The sequence below is a fragment of the Marmota flaviventris genome, chromosome 8 (genome assembly GCF_047511675.1).
Source record: "Marmota flaviventris isolate mMarFla1 chromosome 8, mMarFla1.hap1, whole genome shotgun sequence".
Classification (NCBI taxonomy): domain Eukaryota; kingdom Metazoa; phylum Chordata; class Mammalia; order Rodentia; family Sciuridae; genus Marmota; species Marmota flaviventris.
In genome coordinates, this window is record NC_092505.1 from 130,031,828 (window position 1) to 130,056,431 (window position 24,604).

At 42.3% G+C, this 24,604-nt stretch overlaps 1 protein-coding gene across 1 annotated transcript in view; it reads left to right on the forward strand.

Moving 5' to 3' along the window:
- The window catches only part of Cpne4 (copine 4), a 348,827-nt gene that overhangs the window by 183,553 nt on the left and 140,670 nt on the right, over positions 1–24,604 (forward strand). Inside the window, exon 2 of the mRNA XM_027933785.2 lies at positions 1,192–1,371. Within this exon, the coding sequence (XP_027789586.2) occupies positions 1,192–1,371 (180 nt within the window). The remainder of the gene's footprint in view (positions 1–1,191; positions 1,372–24,604) is intronic.

The window sequence follows — 24,604 nt, forward strand, 5'->3', positions numbered from 1 at the left end:
ATGATGCAGTGGGATCTTGGATTATCTATCCCTTGGTCCTTAAAGGCTTCTCAGAATATAAATGGTTTTGTGTATTTTTACTTATAACAAATACAGAGTGGTAAGGATCCCAGCAGAAAACAGATGGCTTAACCCTTTGGGTAAAGCTCTTTACAGAGGAATTCTTCATGGGGAAGGGGGCAGGGTTAAAAGAGCCAACAAAGGCAAGTAAGGCATCAGAGATCTCAGAGATAGCAACAACAGAAAGTCATGACCACCCCTCAATCTGAAGGGTGGAGACAGCAGGGGAGGGACTGTGTGGTCAAGTCTAGCAAAAGGTCTCTTGGTGGAAGGCATTCTGCTAGCAGTGTCCATGTGGGCAGAGAGGTGCCTGCCCCTCTCTGTCCTCTCTCTCTCATCTGCTGACTCCAACCAGAACCCAGAGGACAAGAGAACCCAGGAAATTCAGTCCATAGAGGTCAATTTCCTGGACACACAAAGTGGCTGATATGGATCTGGAAGAAGAGAACACATGGAGAGTTATCATCACAGAAGGCGAAGGGAATCATAGCTCATGAAACGTTAGAGCAAGAAATGACTTTTTTTCATCTTCTTTTCTTCTAATTTTTATTTTGCTGATGAGGAAATGGCTGCCTAAGGAATTTGAAATGAGTAAACATTGTATTCCTAATAAAAGGCACACTTGAAACCAAAGGCAGTGTCATCTTTATACTCCTCTCATGGCCCTTCTACTTCATTAGTTAGGACATACCTATTAGAGGTGGCTACGATGGGACCTCTACTCTGTCATGGTCCCTTTACTATACCCATCAGACATCATTGATTATAGATTTCTTTCTTCCCTGAGCTCAGAGGCTCATTCAAGTTTCTGACTCTCCTGCACTAATGGTCCAGGCAGCCAGTAGTGATTGATCCATCTTACCCTGTCACCTGATAATATAACATGTCCTAAATCTTCAAATATGAACTTTAGATTCTTTATTATGTCTAATAAGTTTTTCTACCTTGAAACCTGGCTCATTTTTGGCAGGTGGCCAGGTAATTACTTTCAAACTGCCCACCCTGGTGACTTTGTGGCCATCATTCATGGTTTGAAAGAAGGGGACATACCACGAGATTAATTTGTTTGAAGGCTAAAAATAAAAAGCCCTAATCCCTGATAGTTTTTTTTTTTTTTCTTTCTCCTTGCAGGTTGACAGGACAGAGGTGATTCGTACCTGCATAAACCCAGTGTACTCAAAACTGTTTACTGTGGACTTTTACTTTGAAGAGGTTCAGCGCCTGCGGTTTGAAGTCCATGACATCAGCAGCAACCACAATGGGCTGAAGGAGGCTGACTTCCTGGGAGGCATGGAGTGCACCCTGGGCCAGGTGAGTCCACAGAGTCTCTCCCTCCTCCTTGGCTCCTTTGGACCTTCTCCCTCTTTTTTGCTGTTTTTTCCTCCTCATCTAATCTTTGCTTTCTTTTTACTTTCTTTAACAGTTAGCACTTCACAACACCCCGAGCATTGCCATGTCCATTATATCTCTGTAAAGATGATCCTACAAACCTATTTTGCAAAATTAATAATTTTCTGAATGCCCTCATTATTCCGATCATTTATTCAACTTTATTGGGTGCTTACTATCTGTGCGGCTCCATGCTCTGTTCATGGTCTGTTGCAGCCTCCGTCTGTCCTATTACCAATTTCTATCTCCCAACTCCACTGTGAGAATTCTCTCACAGGAAGTATTTTTCATTCATTTTTTTTTCCCCAAGTCTCTAGTGCCAAAAAACAGGCCAAAGTAGGAGCTCAATGAATACTTGGCAAATGAATAAATGCTTTAATGTGATCCTAGCAATTAATGTGAAATAAATGTCATTATTATGTTTATTTAATCAGTGAGAAATCAGGTTAAATGACTTGGTGAAGACCTTGCACTCATAAATGGCAGAGCCAGGGCCCCACCCTCCTGTGTGATTCCAAATGCCATCATTTTTCTTTGTATAGTACCTTTCCTTTTTTCCTTCCCTTCCTGCTAAACCCAGAACTGTAATAAGTGTTGAAGTGGTTTCTAATGGGGGTGGTGGTGAGGGGAGCATTCAATGCATCCAGAAAGTGGACAGTTTAGTTGGAGAAGCATGATATATGCACCTCAAATAGAGCAATTCATGGCAAAATATGCTGGGCTCCATATCTGGTGCTGTGAGCATTTAGGAAGGCAGATCTTTTCAGCTGGCTACAGTCCAAGAAGGAATGGTGGAAGTCACCTTTGGAAAAAAATATGGCCCAGGGTTGAAGAAGGAGAAGGAGGGAAGGCTTCTTGGTAATAAAGCACATGAACAAATCATAGTGATCAGAACAGACAAGTCGGGTGTGCAGCAGGAAGAACCCAGTTTCACTGAATCAAGGTTAAATGAGGCTCCGTGTTACATTTTTATTTATAGTTTGGCATTTTTATTTTTTTCTCAAGGAGGGATTCTGAACTGGATGAGTCTGAAGCCACATAAAACGTAGACTCACTAGACTTTTTCCCTACTGAAGGAAAAGTCTAGCTTAGGGATTTATAAGAAAGAGCCCACCTGGCAAAGAGATGGCAAAAATCTGAGTTTATTTGTTAATTTGTACTCACCCTGCTTCATGCCACTTATCACCAAATTTCTCCCATGTGGGTACTGAGTGACAAAATAGCGTTGTTCTTTTCCAGTGAAAACAGATTGATTTAATAGGATTGTTTCTTGTTTTCTTTAATGAAAACCAAAAATCCCAGTGTGGAAATATAGTTGAAGGGGGCAGAAAGAGAAACAGGGAACTTAGCATATTTTCCATTAATATCTCCCTAATGAATTTTGAGAAGAGTTGGTGGCAGATAGTTCTATTCGCCAGGTACATAACAGAGTCTAATATAAGTAGGTTTCAAATGAACAAATTGTGGATTTAGGGTGGAATCCTGTTTCTATCTTAAAAAAACTAAAATGTGATTAAAATGATATTTTCTACAGATATAAATGAGCCATGCCAAGATTCTCCCGTAGATAATAGGCATCCCTCCCAGAGAAACATTACATTTTTGTGACAAGAACTAAGTATTGATCTATGTCGAAGTCATCGCTTTAATATTTTCCATCCAAAGCTTTAATAATTCTGTGTATGTGACTGAACCCCCAAACATACATCTTTAGTCTCTCTTTGGAAAGAATCATCTTTCCAAAAGCCACAGAGTGTTTGGCTCTCTCTTCTGTGCCAGACATTATGCTGGATGCCAGTAATATATTCGTGAGCCAAAAAACATTGTTCCTGCCCTCAAACAGCTCACAGTCAGCCTGGATTCAAGATGGAAAGCAAATCATAATGCAAACGAATAAATTGCAGCTGTCCTAAGCATGGTCGAGTGCAGAACAGGAGAGTGATCCTTGGGAGACCGGCACCAGGTGGAAGGAGGTCAAAGAAGGCTTCCCAAGGAGAGTGACATTTCCACTGAAACGTGAAGGGAGAGTGAGAGTACAGCAGGTGAGAAGAAAGAGGAAACTCACATTCTGAGCAGATGGGAACATTATACACAAAGCCTCAGGATTCAGGAAGGAGTCTGACATATGGTGCAGAGCATCTTTGTTTGATTTTTCCCAAGAAGCCAGTTCTGAGATCGGAAGTCAAAAGAAGGGAAAGAAATATACCCTCGAGGTCTAGAAAAATGAGACAGAGAAAGAAAGGCAGCCGGTAAGGGTGTGTGGTCAAGCCAGCTGCTGTGGTAGCCACCTGGAGCTTAATTCTGCTGGGGAGATTCCAGGAGCCAGGATACAGCAAGCCCCAGAGAGTTAGTTATCTCACCCTAGGATGAGGAAATCAGGGCATTTGTAACCTTGGGGAAAAAAAAAGCAGTCAATGTATCCAGAAAGTGGACAATTTAGTTGAAGAAACATGCATGTTGTCATCAGTCCTTGATTGAGGATTCCTAGGGTAGGAAAACATTGCCTGCTGACTTCGTGGGCAGCAAAGCAGTTTCCAAAGATTGGCAAAAGTTTGCAAGCAAAAAAACACATGTGCTGGTGGTCAAAGTGGTGTGCACTCAAGTCATGGGCCTGGTGACATTAGCAGTGCCCAACAAAAGCTGGGTTTTTTTCCCCCTGTATCATTCTCCAGGCACCGGCTCTCTTAGCAGTCAACCCCTGATCATTTCAAGATCATTGTAGCCTTGTGGGAAATCACCCTACCTCTAGCTCAAGAAAAAGTCCTGAGTAACTCAGCCAACCTCACAGATTCCATCCCTCCGTGCCAGAGATTGGTTAATGGACACACCTACGATGAGCTCTAATCACTAAAACTGGAGGGGGTTTTCTTGAAAAGTCCCTAGATTAGAGACACACATGAAAAAGCAGCTCTCTTCTGTCTGTGGTCCCTGGAACCACCGCAGCCACCTAGCAGCAAGGATGAGGATGACAGTGACCCTATCAGGATCAGTGCCAAAGGCTGTGGAGACCCAGGCCTGACCTGCAGCACCTGGAGCCCTTCCTGTCCATGGGCTCAGTGCTGTGGGAGAAGAACCTACTGTGGACGCCATTTTGGATGTGATATTCCATTCCTTCAGCTAAAAGCTTCATAATGGATATATTTTATATGAGAAACTGAAACAAGCCCAGGCTGGCGGGAGTGGAGTAAACAAAGAGAAACTGGGCTTTCCAGTTAATGCTCTTTTCTTTCTTTTTTTTTTTTTTTTTTTTTTTGGTCAGTTTTTTCATTAGTTCTCTACAGTTATACATAATATTAGGGTCCATTTGGACATAATTATACAAGCATGGGATATAACTTGCTCCAATTCATTTCTCATTTCTTCCCTTTTCTCTCCCCTCTTCTCTCCTGTTCCCTTTCCTCTAGTCTCCTGACTTTTCTCCTATTTATTTATAGTTTTTTTTAAAATGAATACATTATGGATATATATAAAGATGAAACTCGGGCCTGGAGTAGTGGCTCAGTGGTAGAGCACTTGCTTAGCGTGTGAGGCACTGGGTTGATTACTCAGCACTGCATATAAATAAATGTTCATTGACAACTAAAATATATTTTTAAAAAAGATGAAAGTCACTGTAGTATATGCACATATGTACATAGGGAAATTTGGCTAGATTCATTCTATCGTTTCTCCCTTCCCAACCCCTCCTCCCTTCCCCTCAATCCCCTTCCTCTACTATTTCCTGGAATCCACTCCCCCAACACATACCCAATTTTCTTTATTTATATTTTCTCCTTATTTTGGTCTAGCTTCTACATATGAGAGAAACCAATTAATTTTCTTAATCTATTAAAATGAATATGTAAATGAATACTGAGCATGAGATTGCAAACAGTCCTTTCTAAATATGTTTTTTTTTTTTTTAATTTTTTTGTGGTTGTAGATGGCCGGTGTGCCTGTTATTTTATTTGTTCATTTTTATGTGGTACTAAGGATTGAACCCAGTGCCTCACACATGCTAGGCAAGCACTCTACCACTGAGCTACAGCCCCAGCACCTTTAAATATGTTTTGATACTTTGCAAAGAGTTTCCATACTGAGAATTTTATTTGATCTTCTTGACAGTGTTGAGAGGGCAAGTGTCATTATCCCAGTATATAGTTGAGAAAACTGAAGATCAGAAAGATTCAGTGTCTTAACAGAGCCAAGACTGGTAGTCGGGAACTTTTTATTCTTTCTTTTAATATAATAATAATTATTTACCATGACCAAGTGGGATTTATTCCAAGAATGCAAGGCTTGTCCAACATTTGAAAATTAATGAATATAATCCATCACATTATCAAGCAAAAGATGAAAAATGACAGGATCGCATCAACGTATGCAGAAAAGCATTTGGTAAATTTCAACACTCATTCATAACAGAACATCTCAGCCAAAGACTAATAGAAGTTAATTTCTTCATCATGATGAAGAACATTCACCCAGCCCACAGCCAAAACCATACTCAATGCTAAGAAATACTCAATGCTAAGAAAGTTAAAGCTTTCCTACTACTATCAGGAAAAGGGTAGTGATACTGTCTCACTGGTGTTTTTTCTTTTGTAAATTATTTGTTCTTTTAGACATATGTGACCGTGGTATGCACTTTGACCTATTAGACATACAAGGAGTGTAACTTATGCTAATTAAGATTCTATTCTTGTGGTTGTACATGATGTTACACTGGTCATGTATTCATGTAAGGACATAGGAAAGTTATATCTGATTCATTCTACTTGTCTTTCTGATTCCCATCCCCCTTCCTTCCCTTCATTCACCTTTGTCTAATCCAATGAAATTTCATTCCCCCACCCCTTATTGTGTGTTAGCCATTCATATATCAGAAAGAACATTTTGTCTTTGATTTTTGGAGATTGTCTTATTTTACTTAGCTTGACAGTCTCCAGTTCCATGCATTTACTGGCAAATGCCATAATTCCATTCTTTTTAAAGCTGAGTAATATTTCATTGTGTGTGTGTGTGTGTGTGTGTGTGTGTGTATATATATATATATATATATATATATATATATATATACACACATACATACATACATATCACAATTTCTTTATCCATTCATCTGTTAAAGGGTACCTGGGTTGGTTCCATAGCTTAGCTTTTATGAATTGAGCTGTAATAAACATTGATATAGCTGTGTCATTGTAATGTTCTGATTTTAAATCCTTTGGAGTGGGATAATGGGGTCCAATGGTGGTTCCATTCAAGGTTTTCTGAGGAATCTCTATACTGCTTTCCAGAGTAGTTGCCTCAATTTGCAGCCCCACAAGCAATGTATGAATACACCTTTGCTCTCACATCCTTGCCAACATTTATTGTTTCTTGTATTCTTAATACTTGCCATTTTCACTGGAGTAAAATGAAATCTCAGTGTAGTTTCAATTTGCGTTTCTCTAATTGCTAGAGTTGCTTAACCTTTTTTCATATATTTATTGACCAATCATACTTCTTCTTCTGTAAAGTGCCTGTTCAGTTCCTTTGCCCATTTATTTGGTTTTTTGGTGTTAAGTTTTCTGAGTTCTTTATATATCTTGGAGATTAATGCTCTATCTGAGGTGCAGGTGGCAAAGATATTCTCCCATTCTGTAGGCCCTCCCTTCAAATTCTTGATTGTTTCCTTTGCGGTAAAGAAGTTTTTGGTTTAATACCATCCCATCTATTGATTCTTGAATTTACTTCTTGCACTTTAGGATATTTTTTGAGGAAGTCCATTCCTAAGCCTACTTTTTCTTTTATTAGGTGCAGGGTCTCTGGTCCTTGATCTTAGGTCCTTGATCTACTTTGATAAACATTGATATAGCTGTGCATTTTGTGCAGGGTGAGAGATAGGGGTTAGATTTCATTCTGCTACATGTGGGTTTTTAGTTTTCCCAGCACCATTTGTTGAAGAGGCTATCTTTTCTCTAATGTATGATTAAGACATTTTTGTAGGAAGTTTTGATTCTTAATTCAGAGCTTTCTTCTGACATGCCCTAGAGAAGATAATGTGAAGACGCTTAAGGTTGTAGATCAAATGAAGCAAATGAGCATCAAGTTAGACTCATTTGGTGTACCTCCAGCCATATTTGCAAAGCCACATCACTCCACCTCCAGGTGACATGCTGGCCTCTCTGGGTAGTGTGTACATTGATTGATAACAACCCTTTCATTTAGTTGGCCAACTGATTGGTGGAATTGACCTTTCCTGCATTTCAGAGTTGGGAACAAATTGACTTAAATCAATTAGAATATTCCATTTTTATGACTGTCATGACTGGTTTAAGGAAGGACATGTAATTTTTTTTTAACCACAATAAGTTTCATTTACTCATCATTTCAACAAGCATTTATCAAGTGCTCTGGATATTCCAAGTACTGTGCTAGGTGCTAGAGACAAAAAGATGAAAAAGACAGTGGTCCTGCCCGAGAGGAGCTTATAATTAGCTGGGAGACACAGGACCGTAAATAAATAATCAAAGTGCATATTACTAAGCACTACAATCAAAATGCATTCTAGGAGCTTTGGGGGAAAAAAAAAAGACTGCCTTCTGCCTAGAGGGACCCAGCGAGTTCTCACCACCACCCCAAAAAAAGAAAAAGATGCCTCTGGACTTGAATCTCAAAGAATGAGCATGAATTCACCAGCAGAGAAAATAGGAGTCTGGGGAAAATGACTGGCATACACAAAACGACACACAAAGACAAGACACAGTGGCACTAGGGAATGGCAGTGAACTCTTTTTCGTAACAGATGACTGGATGGTCCAGGGAGTGGGGGGAAAAGGACCAGAATGCCAGACCGGAAAGGAGGAGGCAGACTTTTCAGTTTGTAGAGCTTGGGATTAATGCACTGAGGCCCCGGTCAATGGGACAAGGACAAGATGCCATGTGTGTTTTACAGGTGCAAAGAGCACTGGCATTCCCATGAAGAGCCAGTGGGAGAGGGCAGGCACCGAGGCAGGGAAACCCCAGAGGAGAGTCCTGTCTGTCAAAGTGCAGAATCAACAATCCTGGAAGACCAGGTGGGGGAGGAGGTCTTTGCAGGTGTCTGGCTTAGGTGGCTGGAGGAACACTTTGGTTGTCCTTAAGGGAAATCATAGGGGAGTTAGGGTGAGAATAGCATGTGATACCTACCTGTTATGCCCAGGATGTTTGTAGAGAAATCAGAGGAGGTTTCCAGTTGGCAGCTGACCGTGTGGATCTGAAGTAGACCATATTGATTAGGATCCAACACCCTACAGATGATAGCAGGTACCATGAACATGGAGGTGGTCTCTTTATTTTTGGAAGGAAACCTATTGAACGTTGTCCTGGGAGCTCTGTGAAGGGTACTGACTCCTTCACCCTTTAGGGTTTCCCAGGCTGTAACACTTGGGCATAAATAGGAATTTTTCTTCTTTCTCGAAATTGCTCTTCTTTCTAGTATGATCACACAAAATGAAGAACCATTAACATTTCTCTTTTTCCTAACCGAAGTGGTGAGAGAGGATTCCTTCTCCTGTATGCAGGTAGGAAGGGAATGGTCAGGTGCAGGAGCTCTTAAATAACCCTGGGAATGGCAGGGTCAGGGCCTAAGGCTCTGTTTCATAACACTGAAGTGAACACACTACAGAGCCTGATGATCTGGGGTCAGATCCTGGCTCAGTGCTCTGAAGTTGTTTGTCCAGAAGCAAATTCCTGCCTCTGCATAAGCCTCAGTTTTCTTCATTTGCAAAATGGGGATCATAATAGCAAAGACCTCAGGGATGTACAGTGGAATAGTGCATATAAAGTGCACTATGGCGTGAGGGAACACTCAGGGTGTTACAGAAGGCTACTCTCAAGGTCATTATCTAAATTCAGTGATAAGAAGAGTCAGCATCGGTTTCATAGTGAAGGTGGACAGACAAGAAGGTAAAAAGATCAGAAGGAAGTCCCCACGTCCAGGACAATCAGTAAAACACAACTTGTCATTTTGCCTCAAACTTGTTGAGTGTTTCCTTTAGTCCAAGGGATTCAAAGTGTAAGCCTGTGCTCCTGCAGGTGTATGTCCTAACAGTTAGTCTTCTGAGATGATTTTTACATAAAAATTGTTTTAAATCAGGTCTCTGAAATACTGGGGGCAGCTATTCCCATCTTTATCTTGCCACACATAAGGTCCCAAAAGGAGAGAGAAGGTGAACTCCCCCAAACCACGCAGGAGGTCACACACGTTCAGAGCCTGCCTGCTCCCGGGGTCTACAGGTGCTGGCTCTATTCATGGGTTTGTCCCATTCTCCCTGTGCCCTGTGGAACAGCAGGGCTCTTGGCTTCGAAAAGGATAATAGCAGCCATCAGCATGCTGGAAACCCGAGTTGGCCGTGAAGTTGGGCACGAGCACAGCAAGTGACTTCGCACTGAGCAAACAAATGCCAAATGAAGCAAAGAAAGGTTCATGTCCTTGGACATGAAACCTGGAGGCAGCACTGCACATTCTTAGCAGAGGGATGAAGGGAGTTAGCATGGGGACACAGGGTGCTCAGAAAGCTGTGTCCTCCTTCTGGGTGAACTTGGAGACCATCCTTAGATTTCTGTTGCCCAAAAGGAGGCAGCAGCTAAGCCCCTCTTCTGCTCCACCCAAGAGACCGCATGCCAAGGAGAGATGTGATTGCCCGCTGTCTAGAACAGGGCGCCAACTTTTAAGATGCCACCTTCATCTTCTCCTTTTATTAACTCATTCATACCTCCCCAAGTTTTCACACTCCTTTATCCACCAAAGACAGGGGACACTGAGTCATAAATAATAAAAAGAATGACTTTCCATGGGCCATCTAGATCAATTATCCAACATCACTAGCTAGAATGTAACAGAACCAGGTCTCCAATGTAGATCTGCTTAGCTCCAAAGCCCTGCATGAGCTGTTTCACTTATTCCCATAGTTTATCACTAACCAGTATAAATTACAAAGTAGCATTTTTTAAAAATGTAAAGCTGAATGGGAGTTGGCCTTGCTCCCATTTTATTGATTTTTGTTCCCTTAATTTTTTTTTCTGTTTTAGACAGAAATAATAGAGGCGGCTTGTGAGTCCTCTTGCAGAGAAATAGCCTTGGTTCTCTTTCCTCGAGGTTGCATTCTGAATTTGCTTTAGAATTATGATATGGCTTCTTAAAAAGTATCAGTGTGACTGTCAACCTCCCCAAACCAGGACCTTACAAACTCAGCATCCAGAAAGTATGCCCTCTTGACCTTCCTTTCACCTTCAACTGTGCTGAATGAACCCATTATATAAATTCAGTAGTTGCCCCCGGGCTCCAACTCTGCTTTTCTTGGGGTCAGTTTCTCTTCTCCCTGGCGCAAAGGACAGTTACAACTATATAAACCTTCCTCTTTTTCTTGCCATGGGGCTGTTCTTTAGTGTATTTTCTCCTACAGTGGTTCTGAGGACATCTGTTAAAACCAAGATCTTCCTGCTTTCTGTCATGTTAAGTGGATCAGGGAAATCTGCAACCCCTGGAGGGGTCAGACTGTCTTGGGGACCTCTGACCCTTATTCATAAGAGAGGGGTCACACAACATCTTCCCTCTGGGCAGTGGTTCTCAGACTCCAGCCTGCATCAGAATCACCTGGAAACACTGTGCTACAGAGTGCTGGGTCCACCCCCAGAATCTCTGATTCAGAAGACCTGGAGAAGGACTCCATCTTTGCATTTCTAAATTCCCAGGTGATGTTGATTCTGCAGGACCAGAGACCATAGTTTGAGAACCCCGTTGCCTACTAATGAATCTTGGACTCCGTATCTTGTTTTAATTACGAAAGGAGCTAATGATTTAGGAAAGTGGAGAAATTAAGGAGGACTAAAAAAAAAAACATCTGAAGAGAAGGGAAAAAATGCGTCATAAAGTTTACGGTCCTACAAGGGAGCTTGAAGTTTATGTTCTTGAGGGAGATCTTGATTGCCCACGTTTGTTCTTCCCAACCCATTATATGTAGTTGGATGTACCTATTGTCCATTCTGTTGGTTTCTTTCCAGAGGCAGATGAATGTCAGGATCATGTCAACCCAGGAGCCTTTGAAAGGACTGGCAGACTGCATGCTGTCATGATTAATGGGAATTTGGTTCAAGGTTGATATGACCCCAATCAGTGGTCACCAGGGGTGTGATGATGCCAAGGGTACTGTCCAACTTGATGTAATGCCCACAGCAAGATTCCAGGGTTAGCATTTTTTTTGCATAACATCGAATACCCTCATAGCTTAAAACGGGCGGCCCAGGAAGTCAAATGGACATGTTATAGCAGGCAACTCATTTCCTTTCAGCTTCTTACGCATAAAGCTTTCCCTAACTTTGCAGAATCACTGCCAGCAGCAGTCACATGTGTGATGAGTGACATCGTAAGTAAACCACATCATCTCCACTCCTATGGGTGAGCCAGAGGATCCTGGGAAGAAGTGCTACTTTCTACTGTTCTGCTCATAGACAGGTGGGATTCCAATAGGGTGGTTAAGGGTAAGCTGGTCCCCAGTTCTCCAAGGAAAATAAAATTAATTCTTACCTTCTTCTTTGCTACCTTGAGCAGGCAATTAATCCTCTGAAGGTCAGATCCCAGGAAAATTTCTCTGCTTTCCCTGGAGTTCTTTCTTTTGAGACCTTTAAATTTTCTGTAGAGTATCTAAACAGGAGTCATGAGTCCTACATCTTGGATCTCCCACCAGCTCCCTGTGCGGCTTTGGATAACTTACTTAACCTCCCTGTGATACAGTAGCTTTACCTATAGATGAATTCATCTCTAAATCCCTTCCGGTTCAAATAGTCAATGATTCTCATTCACCTCGTAGCTTTGACCTTTCTGAAATCAAGCATCCTTTCCTGCATTCTCCTTCCTTCTCAGGAATGCTCCCCCCCAGCCTCATCCCTTCTCATCTATGATTTAGCACGAGGGGATACTTAGCATTTCCCTCATGCTAAATAACAGATGTCATTCAATCACAGATGGTTATCATCCTACCTTAGCACTCCCCCTTAGGGAAAGCAATCCTTGTGCCTATTAAATTTCAAAGACAGTTGTGAAAAGATATATTTAGGAGCCATTTAAATGGGCCCTGTTTATAGACTCCGTTTCCCATAGGTTGGCAGTAATACAATCTCTCTCATAGCCTCATATTGGTGCAGAGGAGGAGGGCAGGTGGGTGGGAACCAAAGGACTACTGTGTCAATGCTGAAAAGCAGTTCTAAGTAGTTGTCCTGGTCTTAACCTTCTAAGCTAGGCTGGTGTGGGATACTTGGTCCCCAGCCTATCCCACATAAGTCACCTGGGATTAGAGGCAGCTGCCTGAGACCCCCAATCACAGCTCCACTTATGTTGTTTCCAACCAACTTTCATTCCAATCTCACTTCCACCCAGCTCAGAACTTCCGGCTGTAAATCCAACCTGGATCCCTGTCTCCATGGTGTTGGTGCACAGTCTTCCCACTGAGCAGCCCTTGCCTCACCTCGACAAATGCAGTCTCTGCTTGCATCTACTCAATCATCAGTATCCCATGTGCCTTAGATAATCCTAGCCCGAAAGCAGAGACCCTACCGCCTGGTAAATGAATCATATCAATGTGCCACATTTGCTGAAGTCCCATAACCAAAAAGCCTATTCACCAAATAATACACCGGCCCCCAAACCAATTCTCTACCAAATCTTTCTATTTACAGAAAACAAGATTGTTAAACTATTTACAAAGTTTACTACAGTGATCTTAAGACTTGTGAAGATTTCTGAATTTCTTTAGTTTAGGCTGTAGATGAAATTTAGTGAGTAACAATCATTAACTTTTGTGAATATAAAAGTCTTTTTTCTCTTCCAAAGGGGAGAGAAATATGGTACCAGCTATTCAAATACCCACTTCTTCAAAGGCCAGAGGCCCAGGAGGGTGTTTTTATGGTCATACAGATGACATCTAAGTTGTGGGCTTATAGGTGATTTGTAGGGTCACATCTGTGTTTTCCTATAGTTCCTAAAAGGACCTTTTATCAAATCTATACTTAGAAAAAAAAAGTGTTAGTAAAAACATCATAATAAAGTCTGCATGGCTGACTTCGAAGCACTTACCCTCCAATGAAGGGGTAAGGCAGAGAGGCATTGTATAAATTCTTAAACTTTAGAACTTTTAAAACCTGCGAGGCATTCCAATCTGGGAAATTTGTGAGGAATCCTTTTGGGTGAGGGATTTGCTGAGGTTTTGGAAAAGCCATTTTGCAGATACTTCAGGTAAAGCCTCGGTTCCCCCCTCCTTGCCCACAGGGAGGAGAGTCAGCTTGGCTAATCTGATTCTCATCTTTTGTAATATTATTTTTTAATGACAGAAAAGACCTGAGAGGGCTTGGAGCACTAATAACTGATAAGTTAGGGGAGAACCACTGAATCTGCAAAGAGAGTCTGAGATCCTGTGCAAAGCCTAGGACCTCCAGCTCAAGCCTAAATTCAGAAAGAGATTATTTGTGTTTCGAATCAACCTAATGAAGTTTAGATGGAGAAAAACAATAACTGCTTAGTTTACAAAATCATTCCCAAGAGTCTTAGTTGCAGATCCAAGGACAAAATGAGGCTGGGTATGAATTAATTAACTTTGTTTTAGATGGAACAGGGGCCTCTGAGGCTTCTCTGTTCACCAGTGCAGATCAGCAAAGGTACCTGATCCAGAGCTCAGCTCCAAGGGGCCCCCAAGGGAGCTGATCACTGCACCTCACTCCCTCTTCCTTAGCATGTTCCCACCAGGAGACTCCAGTCAGGCACTCCCCCAGGCCAGTCATCAGAAACAAAGGAGCAGAAATCCTCCAAACCTTTCTCTCCCCTCCGAGATTCAAACCAGGAAAGCTGCTATTAATGTGCTGACACAGCTCCCGGTGGATTCAGGAAAGCTTGAAATTGGGAAGAAGACAAAAGTAGTGCTGAATTTCACCCAAGCAGTGCAGGAGTCCCGGTACTGCTCTCTGGTGCACCTGGTTACTGCTTGAACACCTCTAAGCATGGGGATTTCAACTTCTCGAATAGGGTCACCTATGGTGGCTCTGCTAAGAGTTGATCGCAGGTCAGGTATTTATGAGCTCAGGGCTATCAACAGATAGCAACATCATCATCAACTAGGCCACGATGACAAGCCACGGAGTGGCACAGTAGAAGTTCAGCACCAGGCGTTTGGCTTCCCTGGACACTCAACTGTTTTTCCTTAGCTTCATGGCCTCTGGGCTTCTGTTTCATATGGTCAATAAGAAGATGCCCTTTCAGACCCCCCAAGTCTTCCCACTGACTGCCTCATAAGTGGTCATTTGAACAGAGGAAACTGATTTTCAGGGACCTGGTTGCATTCCAGATATTTGTTAAATGTGGAAACCCCACTTGATTAAAAGGTAAACTCTGAGAATGCAGTGAATCTACCCTGGATCACACTGACTGCAAGTTGCAGACCTACAATTCAAATTGATCTGATCTGGAGACCTGCCCTCTCATTAGACCACATTGCTCATCAAAATGCTTTCTTACAACCCTTCGTAGATCCAAAAAGCAGAGTAGTAATTCTCCCTAAATGCTATCATTAACTAACTGCTCACAGAGGTCCAGCATGAAGCATCCTTTCACAGAAGTTGATAAATCGATGCCTCTATCTGGAAAGTCTTTCTCCCAGCTCAGGGCGATCTGTGACAGCCATCTGCAAATGGCCACCTATTTTTGAATGTTTATCTGAAATACTTCTGGAGCAAGGAATCTAAGCAACTTACAGCAGTTAGGTCCTGTTCTTCTCTTCACATGGATCTATTTTGCTCATTAGCCATCGAAGACAAGAATAATATGTCTCTGATGTATATTCATTCATTCATCTATTCCTTGAGTATTGCACTCAATGAAAGCTAGTAATAATAATAATAATAATAATAATAATAATAATAGAATACTACTGCCAAACCCTATGCTGAAAGCTTTGAACCAATTTTTTGAATTAATTCTCACAAAACCCCCAAGGGGTAAGTGCCATTATTTTCTCATTTTTCTGCTTGTCACCTAAACCTTTAAATAACTTGCTTCAAGTTACTTAGGTAGACACCATTTTCTTTAATTTTTCATTGGTTCTTTTTAGTTATACATGACAGTAGACTGTACTTTGACATGTCATACATACATGGAGTATAACTTCCCATTCTTGTGATTGTACATGATGTGGAGTTTTACTGGTTGTGTGAACATGTAAAAACATAGGAAAGTTATGTTCTGTTCATTCCACTGTGTTTCCTATTACCATCACACTTCTCTTCCTTTCAGTCCCCTTTGTCTAACCCAATGAACTTCTATTCTTTGTCCCACCCCTTATTGTGAGTTAGCATCCTCATATCATTGAGAACATTCAGCTTTTGGTGTTTGGAAACTGGCTTATTTCACTTAGAATGATAGTCTCCAGTTCCATCCATTTACTGGCAAATGACATAATTTCATTCTTCTTTATTGCTGACTAATATGCCATTGTGTGTATGTACCACATTTTCTTCATCCATTCATCTGGCTGAAGGGCACCTAGGTTGGTTCCATAACTTAGCTACTGTGAATTGAGCTGTTATAAACATTGATGTGGCAGCATCACTATAGTATGCTGATTTTAAGACCTTTAGGTATATGAAGTACACACCATTTTCAAGTGGGGGAGGCTCAAGTGAAACCTAGACTTTCTGACTCTTAAGCAACCCTATGCCTTGGACAGTTTGCAAAAAACCTTCTTACCAGCACTTTTAACAAAGGTGCAGAGAATAGCTGATCCCTGGGAAGCCCACATCATTCGGGGCCCACAGGATGGGGCCTTATGTCTTTAGGTCCCCAAGATCAACAGATATTGGACTCTGATAGCTCCTGGAGTCTCTTGTTCCCAAGACCCTCCCTCAGTTCTGTTGGAGGCTGTGGGGCCACAGTCCAGGCTCTTCTTCCAGACCCTCAAGGACTTCCTCCACATGACTTGAGTTTAAGCCAAGCAAGAGTTTCCATTCCCTCCGTTGCATTATTTCAGGAAATGGTTTTGTTGTTTTCCTGTGGGTGAAGGTAATACAGGATTGTTGCAAAAACTATTTAGAAATATAAAGAAAAAAATGAAAAATCCCTTCATCCCACTGGTGAGAGATGACTCCTAAACATTCTGGTGCATAATCTGACAGATTTTTTTTTCTATGATACATATACATATCCTTCTTTTTTAAATAAAAATACGGTCATTTATACATGCTTTTATTTTTTGCTTCTTTTAAACCAAAATACATAGTGAGCATCTTTCAGTGTTAATGCATATACTTTTGCATTATTTGTTTTAAGGGCTACAGGGTATTCCATCATAGCAAAATACATGTGCTGTCTCCTACTGTGGGCATTAAGCCTTTTTCCAGTTTTCCAGAATTATAAACTTTTGATGAGCATCGTATCACATACACCTTCTCTGCCCAACACAGATTATTATTATTTTTATAATAAGTTAACAACAGTTGGAACATTTGGGCACACCTTTTGAGGACTTTTATACAAATTGCTAAGTATCCATATATCCATATAGAATCACTGTACCAACTAACAACCTCCTACAGTGCACAGTACAGAGGTATTCTTTTCTGTATCCTCAGTAACACCTCCAACTTTTCATTGTGATATCTCACTCTCAAACCTGCTTCTATTTTCCCTCATATACTCCCTCTCCTCCTCTGCCCTTCCATTTATCATCCACGCATTAGGGACTCTCAGGTTAGGACTCTTCTGAATCCGGGACTTGTGTATACAACAGTATCTAGATACTATCTCCACTTGGATAACACACAGATCCAAATCAAATCTCAAATTCAAAGGCTCAAAACCCAAGTTCACCATTTCCTCTTGCTTTTCTCACAGCTCCCCCAACCCCATCCCCCCACCAGCTGCCTCTCCTCCAGTGTGCCCCTCAGTGAAAGAGGCCTTTATCCTGCCAAATGCCAGAAGCCCCAAACCTGGGAACTCTCCCTCATTCATCCCACTCTCTCCCCCTGCCCATCAATCAATCATGAAGCCCCATCAATTCGGTGTCTTAAATATCTCTATTATCTTAACCCCGTCCACTGCCAGGATCCCAGTCCAAGCCAATAGATCACTGTAGTTATCTCTAAGTGGGGACTGATTGGATGGGAAAGAAGAGAAAAGGAGCATTTCCTAATTTACCTGTGTATGCCTAATGCTGCAGTTTTCATACTCATACTGCACATGGTAAACCTAAGTGGTAAGATGATATTTTCACCATTTCACAGGTGAGGAAACTGAAGTACTCACAGTAAGCTGTCCAAGGTCTACCCCCAGGGCCAAACTTGCACATGATTCTGACTCTAGGTTATGTAGCAGGAGTGAAGATAGGGATCCAATTGGGAAAACATTGCAGTGGTCTGCATGAAATCAAACTCTCTCCCTTCTTAAGGCCAAGGGATAAGCTTGGGTCACTTTGCACACCTGTTAGGATTTAGCCCAAGGCCTGGGTCCAGCCCTGCTTCTGCCATTTATGGGAGGCAGGAGAGTTTGGCAGTTAAGAACGTGGAATCTGGAGCTAGACAGTCTGGATTCAGACTCCAGCTCTGCTACTTACTGGCTGTGAAAACTTGAGCATGTCACCTAGCCTTTCTGTTAAGGACTAAGTGCCGCCTTCCAAAAAGATGTGTCCATGTCCTAAGAACAAGAACTTGTGATGTGACCTTATTTGGGAAAAAGTCTTTACTTTAAGAGAAAGATCTCAAGATGAGGAGATAATCCTAGATTCACCAGTTGGGACCCAAATCCAGAGGCACAGAGGAGAGGCACAGACAGGAGACTAAAGAGCCACATGAAGAAGGAGGTAGAGTGAGCCAATCATAGGCAAACCAGTGAGAGCAGCTGCCAGAATCTGGAAGAGACAAGATTTGGAATCTCCTCTGGAGATTCTGAAGGGAGCTTGACCCTGCTGATGTCTTAATCTCGGGCATTTGACCTCCAGAATCCTGAGAGCAAATTTCTGTTGTTTTCAGCCACCAAGTTTGTGGTAGTTAGTTATTGGCAGACTTAGCAAACGAATACGTTCTCTGCACCTCTAATCTCTGAGCCACCCACATGGGCATATGATAACCCCTCCGAGAGTTGCCCCGAGGATTGAATGAATCGATATACATAAAGCCCTTGACGGCAATAGCTGTCATGTAACAAGGGCTCCAAACGCAGTATTAATTATGACTTTCTAACAGCTGTGTGAGCTTCTTTCATTTAAAAATGGTCAGTGAATCCCCTCCTTGCCCCTCTATTCTGTGGACGGCTGATATTTGGTTGCCAGCCTCCTGGTAGACAAGTCACAACCTACCAAGGGTCATGTCAAAAACTTCCATGTGCCCTTGACCTAACAAATTGCTCTGGGCTGGACACTGGGTGACTTGGAGAAGCTCCCTTTTCTCTTTCTCCTGGCTGCCATATGGCTTGACTGGGGGACTGGGATGAGAGTGGGGTGGAGTAAGGTGGCAGGTGGCCTCTGACTAATCACAGAGCCAGATCATTTGTGATGATGGTGAGGCCTAACCTAAGAGATGAGGCAAAGGTGGGTAATTAATACACAAGCAGTCCTTAAATCCCTCCCTCCCTTTCGGAAGCTCTCTCTCCATTCCATCTCTTGCTAATGAAGTCGGAGAAAGGGTAAAAGCCTATAATTACTTGAAGTAATTAGAACCCTGCTTAATAGAAAGCTGAAGACAGGAAGACCAAGCCACTAGATTACCATTGATATCATTTCCTATGATATCACTCTGAATCACTCTCCCCCGGGGGGGTCCTTTTTTAGGTCCCCACTGGAGAGCTGAGGACTGTCTTGAATTTATATAATATGGAAGCACATAAGTATATCACCCTACTCCTCCCCTGCATGGCCGAGAAAGCTTCAGAATTGTACCTCTCCTAGTTCTTGCAGCTTTTCCCCGTCAGCGAATCAAGTCCAGATCGGAAGAGATCAGTATTAAATTTTAAAATACATCTTTTAAATGGGATCATATTGCAGTGAAATCTTTTGTCTGCATGCATTTTCACTTTCTAGCTCACAGCTTCTCGGTTTTAATGTGCATGAAAAGCACCGGTGCATGTAAGACCACTTTTGAATCAGTAGGCTGGGGTGGTGTCTGAGACTGTATTTCTCACAAGTTCTGCTGCTGGGGGGGGGGGGGCAGGCCAGATAGCACAGGCTGGGGGAGGGGCACCTGTATATGGCAAGGGAAAAGTCCTTATTAGTCCCACGAGTGACTTCAGTTTCCTCCTGCCACAGTGACTCTTCCATACTTCTAATGTGGATCTTGAAAAATAAATAACATCTGTCAATGGAAGGAAAAGGGTGTGAGCCACCTTGTGTTCAGGGAACAGCATACGAAAAAGCACATGTCTTTCAAGTTTTTTAAAAGTGCTCTTTAAAATATATTTTAAGTTTCTCTGTACTTATAGTGCATATGACAGGCCATTATTGGGGCAAGATTGTGGGTCCTCTAGGTCAGCAATAGAAGAAGGTTACCAGGACATGGAGGCAAAGCACCAAGACAAGGGGCTCTCGCATACTACCTATCTTGAGGTGCTCTAATTTCTACCAGGTAAAGTGATATTACCCAGAAGTCTTTGGAAGGGGGGGGGACATAAAGGTGGGGATTTCCCTAAAATCAGCCATCATTGCAGTTATCACTACAAACCTTCCCAGGACTTTGAATCTGACTTTGGGATAAACCAATCTCAGAGTCTCCTGGGTCTACTGTTAAAAACCACTGCATATTTGGTAGCTTAAAACAAAGAAATTTCTTCTCTCACAGTTTTGACGGTCTCCTAACTCCTGGTGTTGGTAGGGGGAATCCATTCATCGCCCCTTCTGACAGCTGCTGTGCCTTGTCTCGTGGCCACATTATTCCGAATACCCAGCATCTTCCCACCTGTCTTTGATCTGCCTTTTCTTTGAAGTGGGCATCATCAAATCTCCCTCGGCTCCTTTTTAGAAGGGCACTTAGGAGGACTCAGAGGCTACCTGTTTCATTCAGCACCGTTTACTCATCTCAGGATCAAAGGCCTTTCTGTTTTGTTTAGCCACATAAGGTTGTAGACACAGGTTTCATCCATACTGGGGGGAAGATGTGAGTATTGTCATTTTCAGCTCACCCAAAACCAACATTGCTCAACTATCTACAGTCGGAGTTCAACAGAGCGGAGAGGCTGGTCTCAGGATACACGCAGGGCCTTCTTTCTGTCCCTTGTGTTCTCCCTGCTCCTCATGAACCTCTTTCCCTCTGTACCTGTGGCTCTTCTACCTGGAGCCTCCCCCCCCCTTCCCTCTTGACTCCTCGGTTCTCCTCTTCCAAGAGCCTTCAGGGCCAGGGCAGTTTCTGTAGAAATGCCTTCCCTGATCCTCTGGGCCAGCCAGGCCATGGCACCACCTTGCTTCTCCTTTCCAAGTTGGAACTTGACATATCTCTGGGGGTCAGCGTCCTTACCTGCTCTGTGCCATCACTTTATTCTCAACACCCAGCACTTAACAGGCATTCAATAAAAATGAAGGAGTGAATCTGGGCTTCAACTCTTGCAGGCTTTATGTGTTAGTTGAAACGGGTGCTACAACAAAATACCAGAGTGGGTGGCTTAAACAACAGAAATTTATATTCTCAATGCTTTGGAAGTTTGAAGTCCAAGATCAAGGTGATAGCAGAATTGACTTTCCTTCTTTCTGTTTTTTTTTGGTGGGGGTGAGAGGAGGAGGAAGATTGGATCCAGGGGCAATCTACAACTCCAGCCCCTCATCTTTTTAAAAAAAATTTTGTGATAGGGTCTTGCTAAATTGCCCAGGCTGGCCTTGAACTTGTGACACTCATGCCTCAGCCTTGATTAGTTGGGGTTACAGGTATGTGCAAGCCTTCCTGTCATATTTTAAGGCTTCTCTTCCTAGCTTGCAGACAACCACCTTCTCGCAAAGGCTTTCTTCTGTGTGCACCCCTGAGAGGAAGAGGATGAGGAAGAAAAAAGAGGGAGAGAGGGCAGAGTCTGAAGGAACAAGGGAGGGAGGGGAAGAGAGAGGGAGAGAAGGAGAAAGGAAGGGGTAAAGAAAAAGTTGGGGGAGGAGAGGAGACAGAATGGTGAGGAGAGGAAGAAAAGAGAGCTCATGCGTGTATCATGCATCTTCCTCTGCTTATAAGGACACTAATTCTATCAGACTAGGACCCCACCCTTATGATCTCATTTAACATTAATTATCTCCTTAAAAAGCACCATCTCCAAATAGTCACATTGAGGGTCAGGGCTCCAACATATGAATTTGGGGAGGGACAAAATTCAGTCTGTGACATTGTAGGACCTTAACTTCCCTAAGCCTTGCTTCCTTCATCTCAGTTGCTTGGGAACAAGAGAGAGTTTGATCATTAAATGACAAAAATTGAGGTAATGTAAGGAAAGCCCCGTGTATTACCTGACCCAGAGCAAGGGTCTTGGTTGTGTGCCCCAGAACAGACGAGCGTTGGAGGGTAGGTCGATCTTTTGAAAAGTGAAGGAAATAGCAGGAGAATGGAGGGTGCACACTTGTTCCCAGTGGGGGGCATTTACAAACAAAGCTCTGTGAGGTCCTGCGGTGGTGGAGGTGTTAAACTTGTTTTAATTCTATGACCTCCAATTTTATTTTCACAAAGATTTTATTCATTTACTAAGCACTGACCTTTTAAAAAGTAAAAATTTCTACAATACAATTGGGAATTATCAGTTCAGGCTAATAGAGATGATGTGACTGTAAAGTTTGTAAAGAGATTTTTCAATCTGTTTCTGTCACCCCTGTAGCCTGTGAACCTGTGCCTGGCCACATAGAAAGTGTTCAATAAACATTTGTTTTTGCAACAGTTTTAAAGCAATTCTGAAGATATTTTCATGAACAACAGCCTTGTGAAAAATGACTGTCTAACTATTTTGAAGACTTTGGGGGAAATCACAGCTGAATATATACATGTTAAAATATTGGCTTAAGAGTTTGTTTGTTTGTTTTAAATTCTGGCTTTTGTCACATTCATTATTTAAGTGAAACTCTGAGCTTTCCTTTTAAAAGAAAGAAAGAGAATCTAGGCTATCAGAAGCTATTGTCCATGGGAGAAGACCTGCCTCCACCCCCAAATCTGTGTGTGGATACAGGTCAGAGACCTCGGAGGTACTAATGTCCCTCTGGTCTGATCTTGCTAAAAAGAATGTTTCAACTTCTATTTACTCCCTCTCCACTTTACCCTCTTGTTGAATGCTGACATTTGCCAGCTGTGACCCCACGATAAGATGAACAGAATCAAATTAGAGGATTTCTGACAAGTGCATCCCCTTTACCCTCGATGCCAGGCAGACCTTACTATTTGTTGGCCTCCTATGTCAGCCGAGGCCAGGGTGAGTCCTTGTCACTCTCCTCATTCTCTGACAAGACCTAAGGTCTTTTTCAGGCTGGTGCAGTTCAGAAGCAACAAAGCATACATGATAAGTGAGATTTGCAACAAAGAGGCTTTTCTCTATAGATCAGGACTCCAGCTGGGCATCCCTGCTATTTTTGCCCAATAGTCCTAAGAATGGCAACACCAAGGGCAGCTCATTGCTTGTCCATCATTATTACCATGAAAGGTTTGCAGTCCTAATTATTTACACATTCTTCGGAGATGAGATGGAAGCATGGAGACTGTAAAGCAAGTTTGTTTTGTCTCCTGATTGGTTAGCCACTTGTATGCCCACATACCCATCTCCTAAGAAGGAATATGTCCTGGGAACTTGCTTATCTTCCTAGCACTTGAAAAAGGCGGGAGCTGGTCATGGTAGCATTCTCTTCCCACCCTATAAAGGGATATGATGGTGTTTCTAGATAAGAGGAGAGGGAAGTACGACATCTAGGTTCTCAGGCTAAGTCTTTCCTTGAAGAATGATAATATGGATCATGTAAGATGGCCTATAAAATAGTGAACCTAAGCCTGGTAACCTCATGAATGGGTTATTACAGTGCTGAGAGGGTTGAAGTCATGAGTGGGTAAGCAATGAAACACAATGACAATGGAAAGAAATATTTCTATTATATTTCTATTTGGGAAAAGGACATGTTGCCTCGTTTTACTCAGATGTTGACCTGGCTACTGCTTCCAGGTGACTCTGGCTTTGTCATTAATCATATGTCTTCCCCACTCCCCTCAATAAAAGACCCATAGAGAGAAACTGTAAGCTCCATGAAGCCAGAGGTTGCATCTGAGTTTGCTTCCACCCTGAGTGCCTCGCACCAAGTTTAGCACACAGGAGAGGCTGCACAAATATTTGTGGAGTTGAATAAAACATCAGCCCTATGTATGTACTCCTTAAATGGGAGTCATGGTTGTTGTCATGGAAGTTGTCATCATCATCATCATTATCATCATCATATTATCACCAGGTGGCATTTTATAGAAATATTCTTTCCTCCTCAGATTATAAGGATCTCAAGTAAGCTTGGCCTAGGCAGCTTTTCTGGACTTTTCACATTTGGCATTTAAATGCTCTTGGTGTTTTCACTGCTTTAACACAAAGACAAAAATGTATAGTATGAGAATATCAATAAATGGGTGTGTCTCCCAGCCTGGCATGGTGATTTCCTCTCATATCTTTCTGTGACTATGTATTATATTCTATTGTGCAAACAGACAAACAGAAAAATACACCAAAACTTCATAACTTTAAAAAAAGTGTTCATTATCTCACAATTTCTGTGTATCAAGAATCAGGGTGCAGTTTTTCTGGGTCCCTAAATCTGCAATCAAGGTGCAGCCTGAGAGTAGATCTCCATCCAAGCTTGTACATGTAGCTGTAGGCAGGCCTCAGGTTCTCAGGGCCGTTGGTTAGGGACATCATTTCCTTTCCACGCAAGCCTCTCTGTGGGACTAACTTACAACTTGGCAGCATGCTTCCCCCAGAGCAGAGTCTCAGAGAGAGAGGAAATGGAATGAGAAAGATGGAAGTCATGGGCATCATATAGCCCAATCTCAGAAGTGGTGTAGCCTCATTTTTTTGATATTTTGTTCATTAGAAGCAAGTCACTAAATCCATCCCACACTCAAGAAAGATGGATTACACAATAATATGAATACCAGGAAGATAGGATCATTGGGGACCATCTTAAATAAACAATTCCTACCACAG